The sequence below is a fragment of the Rhea pennata genome, chromosome 3, assembly GCF_028389875.1.
Source record: "Rhea pennata isolate bPtePen1 chromosome 3, bPtePen1.pri, whole genome shotgun sequence".
Lineage (NCBI taxonomy): Eukaryota > Metazoa > Chordata > Aves > Rheiformes > Rheidae > Rhea > Rhea pennata.
Genome location: NC_084665.1, coordinates 119,156,271 through 119,169,116, shown reverse-complemented (window position 1 = coordinate 119,169,116; position 12,846 = coordinate 119,156,271). Strand labels below are relative to the sequence as shown.

At 36.3% G+C, this 12,846-nt stretch overlaps 1 protein-coding gene across 11 annotated transcripts in view; it reads left to right on the top strand.

Annotated features, from left to right (window-relative positions):
• The window catches only part of PUM2 (pumilio RNA binding family member 2), a 73,220-nt gene extending 63,028 nt beyond the window's left edge, over positions 1 to 10,192 (top strand). For 7 of the 11 annotated variants that reach the window (XM_062573171.1, XM_062573174.1, XM_062573166.1 and 4 more), the window contains 6 exons: positions 668 to 802; positions 1,042 to 1,179; positions 2,880 to 3,005; positions 3,842 to 3,963; positions 5,315 to 5,507; positions 6,592 to 10,192. In XM_062573171.1, coding sequence (XP_062429155.1) covers positions 668 to 802; positions 1,042 to 1,179; positions 2,880 to 3,005; positions 3,842 to 3,963; positions 5,315 to 5,507; positions 6,592 to 6,723 — 846 coding nt within the window. In that variant the 3' untranslated portion in view covers positions 6,724 to 10,192. Of the gene's footprint in view, positions 1 to 667; positions 803 to 1,041; positions 1,180 to 2,879; positions 3,006 to 3,841; positions 3,964 to 5,314; positions 5,508 to 6,591 lie in introns of those variants that run through there. The other 4 variants (XM_062573168.1, XM_062573167.1, XM_062573173.1 and 1 more) reach the window with 2 other exon arrangements.
• The last annotated feature ends 2,654 nt before the right edge of the window (positions 10,193 to 12,846 follow it).

Here is a 12,846-nt window from a genome sequence, read left to right as displayed (position 1 = left end):
GCAGCTATTAGCTGTTGCTGAAAACCGGTTAGTTGAATGGTACCCTAGTCCAGCTGGTGTAGAAAACCACCTTGATTTTGCTCTGCAGAGTCCAGGTATTTCTAGATTTCCCAACGTGCTTATGGTAAGGAATGATCCTTCAAGTCACTTGAAGTTACTAGGAAGCAGCTTCAGGGGTTGAAATTTTTTTCCTGTTATAGGTTGCTTACTGTATATAACAAATAGGGTACAATGACTAGTACAAATTTGATGTATTAAAATATAAATTTGAATAGGCATGTTGAGATAACCTGATGTAATTAATTTGTCTGCTATCATTTGCCTAAATAGGTAGATTATTGGGTTTTTTAATACTACATGCTCTTACAGACTGTGCTCTTGCAGAATATTTTTACAGTCAAATATAAACTACTTCAATTTTTCTGTTGTCTTCTAAAGGTGATATATTTGATAGCAGGCATTTTACTGGAATGTGGAGTGTGTATGCACTATATAATACTGTATTTAGAGAACAAAAGTTTCTGGCAAATATACCCACCAAAATTAAAAATGGAAAATCATGTGCAAGGCATTGTAAATTTGTAATAGATTATGGAAGTTCTTAGTCATAAATCCCAATATGTTGCAATATGTCTTCATTGTTAACAGCATATTTATTTTCTTTTAGTTTGGAAGCCTGGATCAAAAGTTAGCCCTAGCAACACGCATACGTGGTCATGTTCTGCCATTAGCCCTACAGATGTATGGTTGTCGTGTTATTCAGAAAGCACTTGAGTCTATCTCACCTGACCAGCAGGTAATTGTAAGTTAGAACATTATTTTTTTTTATTTTATTTTTTTCATTGCATCTACCTTTCCACTTGCTTAGGTTGTTGATCTTTCCCTTCATTACTCTGGGGGACAAAATAGATCTTTAAATTTAAATATACATAAGGTACATATGTAGACCACTAGTGAATGTTATGATTGGACAGTTGTGCCAAAAAGGGGTATTTTTTGAGGCAAAAATCATTATAAAGACAAGGATGATCTTTTTTCCAGAATGAAATGGTGAAAGAGTTGGATGGTCATGTTCTGAAATGTGTGAAAGATCAAAATGGAAACCATGTTGTACAAAAATGTATTGAGTGTGTTCAGCCACAGTCGCTCCAGTTCATCATTGATGCATTCAAAGGACAGGTAATGCTAACAGTTCATTTTATTTTCTGTAGAGTTGTTTTGACTTGTAGACATTTTTTATATTTTTTGTTAAAAAGATGATCACATTTAGCACTTCCCTGTCAGCTTGTATTCAGCAAGATAAAAATAGGAATACAGTAGTAAAACTGTTGAATAGACAGTTAATGTGCTGTAAAAAGATGAGTATGTTGAAGATGAGGCTCTGGAAAGCCTGTCTGGATATGCTGTGAATATCAATAACAAGTGTTTAGCTTAGGGCCAGGCTTTGTTTGAATTTTGATATGCTATTTCAGATTTTATTTACAACTTCACTATTGTTACTTTTGATATATTAACTAGGTTGTATCTGATCCCTAATGTGTATTTTTGTCAAGCTGTTGTTTTCTTTCATTGCTTATCTTGCAAGTCTGTCTTTCAGTGTTTCCTATTAATTTCTATTATTAGTGAAATACTTTGAAGAAATGCATTCATCTGTTCTCTGTATTTGGGCTGGTGTTAAGTGCATGTCCTGTTTCATTGTTTATTTAAGGTTGCTTCTCCCCTCCCGAACTATAATATAAGGTTAATATTGTGCCATAGGCTAGAAAATATACTGCAGTTAAATAAGATTTTAATATTCTGTGACAAATATATACTTTATAGTCTTAGTAAGATTTTTATAATTCTTTTTAACTTGGCTGTTACTACATTCTACTTCAATGGCTAGCCACATGTGTTTCTTAAATCTACAATATAGTTTTCCCACATTTTACACAATAGCAATACCAGAATTATTGTTCTGTACAGCAGCAAATGGCATACCAAGATGTCTAGGGTCAGGGCTCCTTTTCACAGCAAAAAATATGTATGGGGCCAATGTTTAAAAGGTGTATAAACAGAACCCCTTGACTAAAATGTAACTGTTTATTGACTAGACATCTGTCCATGGCTTCAATTAATTGTCTATATGTGTATTTATAAAATATAAACTAATATAAAGTGATAAATGAGAAATAGTACTTTTTTGCGCTATTGCGTAACAACCTGTCTTCATTTTCTGTCTGCATCATTTGGATCTGTTACCTAATCAGTCAAGATTCTTTTGTGGTCCAGTCTGACCAGTAGCAAGTATTAATCTTCTGAATTAAACTCTGAAAGACAAATCTGTTTTCTGGGGAAGTAAGCAAGAGGAATTAAATCTTGATTGTATGTTTTGAATAGTTATTTACAAGCTTTATCTCTGCAACAGGTTCTCTGTTGCAGTATGTTGGAATGTGAAATTAGTGGAAATCTGCAATAATTAAACTCCTTTTTATAGAAGTCAATCTAGAGTTAAAACTTAACTTTAAAATGAACTATAATTTTAAGGAAAGCTTGAAATGTGAACAGTGCTTAACTAAACCAACCAAAACTTGTACATAATTTCAGGCTGTGTGTGACTGGTGTCGCAGTTGATCAAACTTTCAGGCTTTTTTTGGCAGCAAAAAAGGCTAGAAATGAAAGGAGAGAACTTGGATTCTTAGACAGTTGTGTGATTACTGGAGCTGAAAATTTTCCATCGTAATCTTTTCCTGAATTTTAAGGAAGATTGAACTTGAAAGACATTTTTATTTTTTAATAAAAGTAGTTCTAACACATTCAGTTCTATTTTGAATGTGGTAATTACTAGTACACCTGTAAATTTCAGTTGGTTTAACTTCTGTTTGCAATCCTATTTTAAGGTATTTGTACTTTCGACTCATCCATATGGTTGTAGAGTAATTCAGCGTATTCTGGAACACTGTACTGCTGAGCAGACTTTGCCAATCTTAGAAGAACTGCATCAACACACAGAACAGCTAGTGCAGGTTAGTGGGTAAATTCATTTTTCTATGTATTGTAGAACTTTATGTTATTTTTATTGTTCCTATTTCTTGTTCTGTGAAATAATTCTTATGCATTTGTCTCTTCATTCCACTCTTATAGTTTTAATTAAAATAAATTTGGAAATTGGAAGGTAAAGAAGATACAAAAAGCCTTTTTTGTATTCCTTTGGTTGTGGCTTAGAACATGCATTTTAAACACAGAATTAGTAAATGTTTCTTATTGCAAAGGCTGCCTTTTTGCAATTTATCTTGACTCGCTCTGTTCTCCTTTAATAACTTCTAACAATGTCTAAACACACATACATTGTTCAAAATATACATGTTGCATATTCTCACTAAAGAAAAGTTGTCTTTTCAAAATGAAGGCCAAAGACCTTATGCAACATGATTTTGTATTTTGGTCTGGAATGAACAAAATGAGTGCTACAGAGAAGTGCCTTTGAAATCAAATCAATCGAAAGTACAGAAAGGGATTCTTAGTGTTTAATAGGAATTTCCACACAAAAAGCACGGTGTAATTCTTGCCTTTTTATCTTCAAGGTCTAATTTATTTTTGAGTAGTTTAAAAGCATAAAAGGAATTCTTTGGAAAAATACTATTTTTAAAGATCATTTACATTTTGGACTTAAATTTTGTAGTCCATTAAGTAATGCTTGATGCATTATTTCTTGCATCCCTTTGTTTCTGTAATGCTGACATGATTGTATTTTTCCTTACATCCATGGAAGTAGTATTTTAAAGGTTTATACAAATATACAAAAGCTGTATGGATTACTTGGTATGAACACAAAAGAAAATTGAAGTCATCTTATTTTCAGGATCAATATGGAAATTACGTTATTCAACATGTACTGGAGCATGGTCGTCCTGAAGACAAGAGTAAAATAGTTTCAGAAATCAGAGGAAAAGTTCTAGCTCTGAGTCAGCACAAATTTGCCAGGTATTGCACAGCCTTCGTATGTTAAAGGTTCACTAACCTTTTAAAGTTGCAGTATTGAATTTATTTATTATGCTACAAAACGGATACAGTACTTTTTTCCTTTGTATAGCTTGCTTTCTGTAGTTTCATATTTTTGTAGAAATGAACAGTAGTGATATTTTATCATCTGTGAAATACTAGACTTGGAAGGGAAAGTGGAAATGCCGTTCTGTAGTAGAACAACCAATATTCTGTTGGTTTATGGAATGGTTCTTTCTCTTCACTCTGTATAAATGCAGGCCCTGTCTGCAGGGAACTGGCTTCAAGTCTCCAAGGAGAGGCATGTGAAGGATTCTGAGAGTCAAGTGAAAAGCTCTCCTAGAACTTGCTCAATGTACTGCTGTTGGTGAGCTAGGACTTACTGGCTATCAGCTGAACCAGTTTTCAAACATGAAAAGGATAGCTTCAAAAAGTGGGGCTTCAGCCTGACAGATATTTTATGCACTATGAAGACACTGAAGGACTACTGTAGAAATCCTTAGTTATACTAAGATTAAGACCTAAAACTTGGTCTTCAAATACACTTTGCTAAAAAGTAGATTATTGAGCTTAGTTTCTAATGAAAATATACTTCAGGGTTGGTGCTGGATAACTTAAACTACCCTTGTCATCAACATTAAGTAGAAATGCACTGTGACATTTTTGGGGGCAGCTTTTTTTTTGTTGTTTTTTTTTGTTTGTTTGTTAGTGTCCATATATCTTAAAAAACAAAGTTTACCTGGATTTTATTTTTCTATGCCTATATAAAACTATTCATATTCCTCTCCTTGGAACTTGCTTAACTTCCAAACAGACTCAGGACCAGAATCACTTGGTGGCTGAGCTATAATAATTACCTTTCTGATTTTTGAGAGTCTAGAAGGTCAGAGATTTTGTCTACAAATTGATTGTTTTTCTGATCTAGGAAAGTCCCATTATCCAAATAGGAAGCCTCGTATCTGGCTTTCTCTATTTTGCTTGGTTGCAGCTTGCAGTCTGAAACAGGCCCATAACCAAAACTGATGTACTAGAATACATATGCAGCCCAAGGTCCAGTATATCTATTATAGGTCCAGTGGAGAATTTCTCCTGTAAGATAAGTATCAGCAGATGTGTTTTTGTTTTGTTTTTTGATGTGAGTAGGGGGAGATAATCCTTTTAACTTTCTTGCATCTCAGTCATTACAGACAAAAGTTTGGAAATCAGGACTTCATGCATTTACAGTGCATTATTCAGTGGTATTAAGACACTTGCACTGTTCAGATAAATTTAAAATTGCTACTTTAGAAGAATGTTGCATCTTAAGTCACAATGCATTTGTCTCATTTTTCAGTAACGTGGTAGAAAAATGTGTAACTCATGCTTCTCGTGCTGAAAGAGCTTTACTTATTGATGAGGTCTGTTGCCAGAATGATGGTCCTCACAGTGCCTTATACACCATGATGAAGGACCAGTATGCCAACTATGTTGTTCAGAAGATGATTGATATGGCTGAACCTGCTCAGCGGAAGATAATAATGCATAAGGTATGTTTTTATTGACTTGGAGAAATCTTTTCTCTCTCTTTTCTCTTTTTTAATTAGTCTATTAAAATCCCTTTCCCTGTAGACTTAAAATTCACTAGTTCTGTAATACTGAATTGATGTATAAACACTTCTTGTTCCTTAGTTTCATTGAAACTTTATCAAGCGGAGTATATTCGAGAGTCTGGGAATTGTCTGGTAAACTAAAAATGCAAATGTGCAGGGAAGTCTTAACCTGTCTTGTATTTTTTTGTGCCAGCTTTTCTGTGAATATACTTTTAATATAAAAAAATGTATGTGTCATTAAAACAGCAGAAGAAATACAGGTTTGTTTATTTGCTAGCTGATGGTATAAATCCTTTATGCAGTTCTCAAAAGATTTCCATACTTGCTAACATATGAGCATATTTTCTAGTTGAGAATATCCAGAGATAGGTAAAAATGTTACTGCCCTATGCTGTTTAATGTAGGGCTCAGTGTATTTCTAGAAGAGCTCTGCTTCTCCAGTCACCCACAGGGCACTCGCACAAGGGGCTGCCTCCCTGCCCCTAGGTCTAGCAGAGAGTATTTCTGGCTGAGCAAACTTAGCAGGCTGCTCCAGTGGGAAAACTTGATTTTGGGGTTTGGCTTTCCACTGCACATGTTTGCGGAACTACTGTGCCCTGCAACTATATGGAAGCACTAGCTCAGATTCATGGAAGACAGCAGGAGTTGGACAGCAGGATCTCCCCTGCTTTGGTAGATCAGGTCAAATGTGAAAGTGTCATTTTTAATGGTTCTTACCTGACATGGTTACGTCACGTAATACAGTTTTTGTCATTTGCTGATGTTTGTTAAAGGAACGTAATGGTCAAAATCTGTTTTACAAGAGAAATGTAACAGTATAAAAATGAAAGTTGAAAGCAAACATTTGAAGCAAGATGCTAACAATGTGAAAAGTGCATTGATAGTTCAAAATCATATTCTAAATCTTTCCAAAAACTTCCAAAATCTGGAAATAGAAGCTGTCATCATTTTTTGGATACCATTGTTTACAGGTATAAACGTGCAGTTTTTGTCAAAAAAAATAATGGATTTCTTCTTACAGATTCGACCCCACATCACAACTCTGCGTAAATATACCTATGGCAAACACATTCTGGCAAAGTTGGAGAAGTACTACCTGAAGAACAGTGCTGATCTGGGGCCAATTGGTGGACCACCAAATGGAATGCTCTAGAAGATGAGCAGAAACAGAAATGGAAGAAAAATTTTATTGTGAATGATCAAAACATACAACTTAACTATAAATGTTCTGATTTTTTTAAATCTATTTATTGACTTTGTTCATCCATTTGTAAGATTTTTATTGTGTATATTTTTGAGGAGTGAATTATAAAGTATCTCCAGCCCTGATCCGGAGACCTATCAGATTGGATGGCTGGCAAAGCACAGAATGCCTGTATATGATGTAATTGTATCAAAATAGCTGTCACATATTTTGTAAATTTTTACCTTGTAAAGTCACTGAAATAGTTTTTAAAGGGAAAAAGTACAGTATTCTTTTAATACACTGGCTTGCAATCTGGTAGGTCTATCCAACATCATAGCACAACAGGTTTATAGAGTTGTATATAGAATTAATCCTTACTTTTCCCTTTTGTGTGAAGTCTTTTATACCAGATTAAAATTGATCAGCTGCATAAACATTATTTAACATGTTGAAAAGTTAAGTTGTATTTTGGTGGTTCACAACATACTACCCAAATAGTAAAACAGGGCACAGCAAATTAAAATAGGGAGTAACAAAACAATGGAAATGGAGAGAGTAGCTTTCATCACTTGCTGTGGACACTTTTTTTTTTAATGGTGCCCTAAGGTTTTCTCTAGCAATGTATTAAAAATAAGTGCTGTATATACTTATATATTTAATTGTTGTACAAGGTAGAGGAATAAAATCATGGTGGTACTTCCACTCAGTTAAGTACACTGTTGGAAAAGAAGTGAACCCTGTATTAAATTTACATCAGTTTTACAATGCAGGAAGAGTAGAGATTTGTATTTTTTTATTTTGCATATAGAATTGTAAGGATTTGAAAGTGTTGAGCATTTATTTTGCTTTCTCACTGTAGATGCGAAAAATAGATATTGATGAAGAGAAAAGGGGCCACTGAAAAGTAAACTTGATAGCTCAACATTTAAGCATGATTGATTAAATATTCAGATAGCTTTTTTGCTTCCTATAAATATATGCATTGTATACGTGTAGTTAATAGGTGTAAGTTTACAGTTTGAAAACAAATCTCTTGTTTCGATGTTTATTACAAGCCTTGCTAATTTAGTAGTGATGCTTACCTTGGTTGTACAGATGTACATTTGTAAACCTTCATGCTGTAAATGTAATTTGTTTTACCCCTTTTTGGGACAAAAATTTGCATTTTAGTGTATATTCATATCCCCATTCCCTTTTCTCCTCCTGGCATATAGTGTTGTATAATGTAAATTTATTTCAGCAAATCGAGTGATTTTTTTAAATTCTATCTTTATATGGTTTCAGAAATACGAACCGGCTTTCTTTTTATCTATTGTGAGAAACATTATGTTTTGTTTATAACATAGCTGTTGATTCTGTTAATATGGACACTTTGGGAAATGAATCTGTTCAAATTTTAAGTCGGGATAATAAGCATAGTAAGAAATGGACTGAAATACTTGGTTATCACAGAAACCAATGCTTCTTCCATCTTAATAAATGTGGCATGATTTTTTTTGTACAGAAGAGTACTGTATTTTTGAATAGCCTACTCCCAGCGTAAAGCAAATATGTATGATACTGTCAATTTTTTTCTCTGGACATATGACATTGTAACAGTAACATAAAGATGATGTACATTTACAAGCGGCCTTATGTACATTTCCCAATGATCTTTTTAAGGCAGAATTGTGACCATATGTGTATAATTAAAATCCTTTTTAATTCTTTGCCTATGGAAATATTTTGGAAAAAGCTTACTTTGTATATTCAGTTTCTGAAAGATAAAGGAAGTGCTTTGTATGTTGTTGAAGTAAGTATTTTGTGTAAAACGTTCATTTTGATGGCATAACCTAAAGTTTTGATCAGCAAGATACATTGAATGCAGTGTCTTGAGTATTGATCAAATAAAAGGCTGTTATGATAGGGCTCTGATGACAAGGAGAACTGGTAGTGGTATAAACTTGTATAAGGGATTCTGTCATGTTGACTGTTTATATCAGATTTACATTAAGCCTTTTTAAGGCATACATGTTAATTGCTACTACTCTTTTATGATAGTGTTAACTCATTAACAGAAAGGCAAATGGGCAAGTTTTTTTCTGACCCACTTTAGTTTCTGAATCTGTCATTTAATAGCTGCATAGTGATGTAGTAGGCCTAATTATTTTTAGTAAGCACAATTCTAATTGCCAAATATTTTTTGCATGGCAGTTCACAAAATTCCCCTCCATAGAGGTACAAGCCTTGTCACTGGAACAATAGTTTTCCCATAGTCACACATAAGATGACTTTTGAGGCACTTTCTTGAAAATGGTAATTCTTCTCAATATTTTTATCCTGTGTACAAGTGCTGTGTGATATTAATCCACAAAGCTGGCATTCTTTGCAATGTGTAATATATTAAATTTGACTTCTGCATGTCCAAGCAGAAACTGGTAATGTCCCAGTACTTTGTTCCAGTAGCACACATGCCGTGGTTGGATTAAACAGTCCTGTAACTTACCATCCTTTTTGCTCTCAGTACCTTGAACATAATCTTCCACTCACTTTCCTAAAATCATTCTGCACAAATAATGTATAAAAACAAAAATCACTGTTTTTTTTTTTCCTTCCAGCTATTTTAGGGTTTGGGTAGAACCACTAGACTTTTTGCTCAAGTATCGCTTTTTGATATAAATTGTTTATGGACCAGTTTGATTAGGTTTGACTCCAGGTGGCTAATACTGAATAATGTAATGTTCACATGTATATACTGTAAAAAAGCAACAACAAAAAAAGAAAATGTGTGAATAACACTGTGTGAAATATATCTGGTCTTGTGTTTTTCCTGTAGGATACCAGCGATTTATTTTTTATATTCTTGGTTACATGACTGTGTCTGCTTTTGGAGGTCAATTTTGAAAAGGCACTTCTTTCTACTTCAGTGTTCAGGTGAGAATCGGATGATTATATTAGGTCACTTAAGTTTCTAGAGGCCATTTCTGAGCAGCTAAATTTTCATATTGACTACTAAAAATGTGTACAAGCCGATTGTTAAAAGGCTTTAGCTTCACTGTTGTGTCTCTCTACACAGCTGGGACCAGAATGAGTTTTTGTGTGTTTGAGAGGGCTAGAACTGTTAGTTGCCCATGTTGTCATTGCATCCACCGGGGTTTACTTCAAAGGACCATCTTTAGCTTAAGGTATGCACAGAAGTGGTCTCTACCAGCATGCAGAGAGGCTGTGCTTCTGGTGTTAAACTGACCCAACTAAGTGTCTCCTTATGGATGGACAGCAGCAATATTATTGCCTCTATTACTACCTGTTAGATCCATTGATACTCTTTTATCAGACAAATGGGAAAGATGGAAGCTTCTGGTGGGAGAAACAAGTGTTTTACAGTGCTGAGACTGATTTGTCACTCTTCTTCCCCTTGCCCTCTGTTCATTATTAATAAACAGGCATTTTGAATCTAGTAGCTTGGTAATTGAGCTGATCTGTCCATCAGTTTTGTTTTACTAGGACATTTGATGTTCAACATACTGATAACTAGGGAAATAGGGAAGTAAAAAGAAAAATTGCAAAAGCTTTTTAAGATTCAGTATTTCAGATTAAAATCACAGGTTACATTTAAGTCATGCATCTGGGGAGAAAACTGAATACTCTACAAAAAGGTAATTTTGCTTTGGTTGCAGTCAGTTTAGAGCCCCATCTTTTAACTTCTTTTCCAAAATGCTGAACTTCACACAGAGCAATGACTGTTCACCATGTAACCTGACAGCAGCAGATAATGCTTTGTAGCTTTGTTGTGTGGTTTTTGTAGCTCTTGAGGAAACCTGCTGCTTGAGGAAAGAAAGAAAAACCAAAATTGCCAGTAAACTGAAAATGTCTTTGTTTTTCTACACATACACTTACCATATCTAATCTTTCATTGCTGGTTCCCAGGCTATATCAGCATAGTGGCTTTTGTTAGTTTGTTAGCACAAAGATTCATGTTACTAGATACTGGTAATGCTAGAGATGATACCAAACTTTCATTAGTCCATGCGCAACATGGTGATGCAATGTGTATGCTATATGCAATAGTGTTTCACTCTGCCTGAAGACTTTCAATTTGAAGTATTTCCTATGATTTGTAAGCAATGTCAGAAGGACCTATAAGCAACGCTTGTGGTGATTCAAGTGCTTGGGGGAAGGGGGGTGCTTCCTCTAGGGATAATGTGTAGAACTGGGCTAGAGAGAGTTGGGAGAACTTAGCAGTGGTCTAGATCCTGTCAACACGTAGGAGTCATTTTGAGTGACAGCACAGAAGAAGTTCAGTGGCACAGGCCCGATCCAGTACAGCACTGGGAGTTCCCTGATTTTTAGTGCAGTAACTGCATTAAGGAACGGAAACAGCTGCTTCATCCAAGAGTGTGAACTAAAACCCAGTGTTATGTGTTAAGTTTCATAATGTAGAGCATATTAAAAAGCTACCACCTAGCATCAGGAGCAGGAGGCCAAGTACATGAGTTTATCCAGACTGCTGGTATTCCTCAGTGAGGGAGTACCAGAGTCCTCTTTTCACCAGCCTTCTCAGACAGAGCCTCTCCTTTTGCATGCTAGCCCTTTACTTAGGACACTTACCAGCAAATGAGATGCCTGAATTAGTTTCTTTCCTCAGGATTTCAAACCCACCGCACTTCACAAGACCAGGTCCTAATCGCAAGGAGCTGGGCAAGGTTTATTTTCTGCTGAATTTGGGCTAGGCTTTTAGCACATCTTGAACTATTCCTTGCACCACAAGCAGCATGAGATGGAGCATGCGGGTGGGAGCGGTTAGGTTCTCCTAAATTGGGTTGTTCCCAACTCCTTTCTCTGAGACTTACTCAATGTAAAATGTATATGGGGAGCAGGTACCTCCATCATTAACATGATCAACTGCCATCATTAGCATGATTTTTTTTTTGAGCGAGCAAAAAAAGCAGGAAGTAGACCTATTCCTGAAGACCCTTTCCCATTTCATTACTAAGAAAACAGAGAAATAAAACACTCCCCCCCACACTGGCATCAGCGCTCTAGGTGCCAGAGGCCTTCTACCTCCTTTTCCTGCATGCACGCTATTTACCCAGCCCTGGAGTATCTTGATATCCAAGGAAGATTCTGGATCATACTGCAGGTGATACAGCTGATATACTAGACCACATGATGAGGAGAAAGCTGGTAGTAGGCTGAGATGGAGCATCCACAGCAGGGTTGGTTTGAGCTAAGACCTGCCTGGAGGGTTCAGATTTCCTGGCAGCCGCACAGTACCGCAGCCCTCCCCCATCTCTGTTGCCATATTTTTTCCCAGCCAAGCCTAAGGCAGGCAGGGAGCGAGACAACCCTTCATCGGCACAACCGTGCTCAAGTGGTGGAGGCTATTTAGCGAACAGAGTGTGCTTGGCTCCTGATCGCAAGGCACGTTCACACACACTATGGTTTCACAAACGCTAGCTTCAGTTGCTGGCTACAGATCATACCCACAGCAGCATGGAGCCTCAGTGTTACTCCACTACTCCAGAGTAAAGTCACTGTGGCAACTGGCAAGGAGTTGGCCAAGCTTGCTGAGGTCCTCCTCTTTACAGGCCAAATTTGCTCTCTGCTCCCTAGGCTTCAAAGTGTCTACAGCCAGCTCCCATTAAGGTGCTTTTCACGGTATCACAGAAACACAGGCATTTCAGATGTTACTTCAAGTAGGTCCCAAAAGAAACTAAAATTCCTAAAGATACTAACTGCTTGCTCAGTGCAAATGGTTATTGCAGGAAGGGGAGTGTTATGGCAAGGGCAACATATAGGAAGGTGTTATGTAGAAAGTACCAGACAGGCTGGCCAGCAAGGGAGATTATGACAAAAAATCACATTCACAGCATTATTTTCTTCTTCCATTCGTGCAAAGTATAAGCACCCTATTCCTTGTCCTACCTCAAGAGAACCAGAAGTTAGAGATTCTTCTGTCAGGGATGAACATCTTTCTTTCCTCCCCCATATAATCCTTAGAATCATAGAATCAGTAAGGTTGGAAGGGGGGGGGGGCTCTGGAGATCATCTAGTCCAACCTCCCTGCTCAGCAGGGTCACCTAGAGCATGTCAGACAGGGTTGCATCCAGG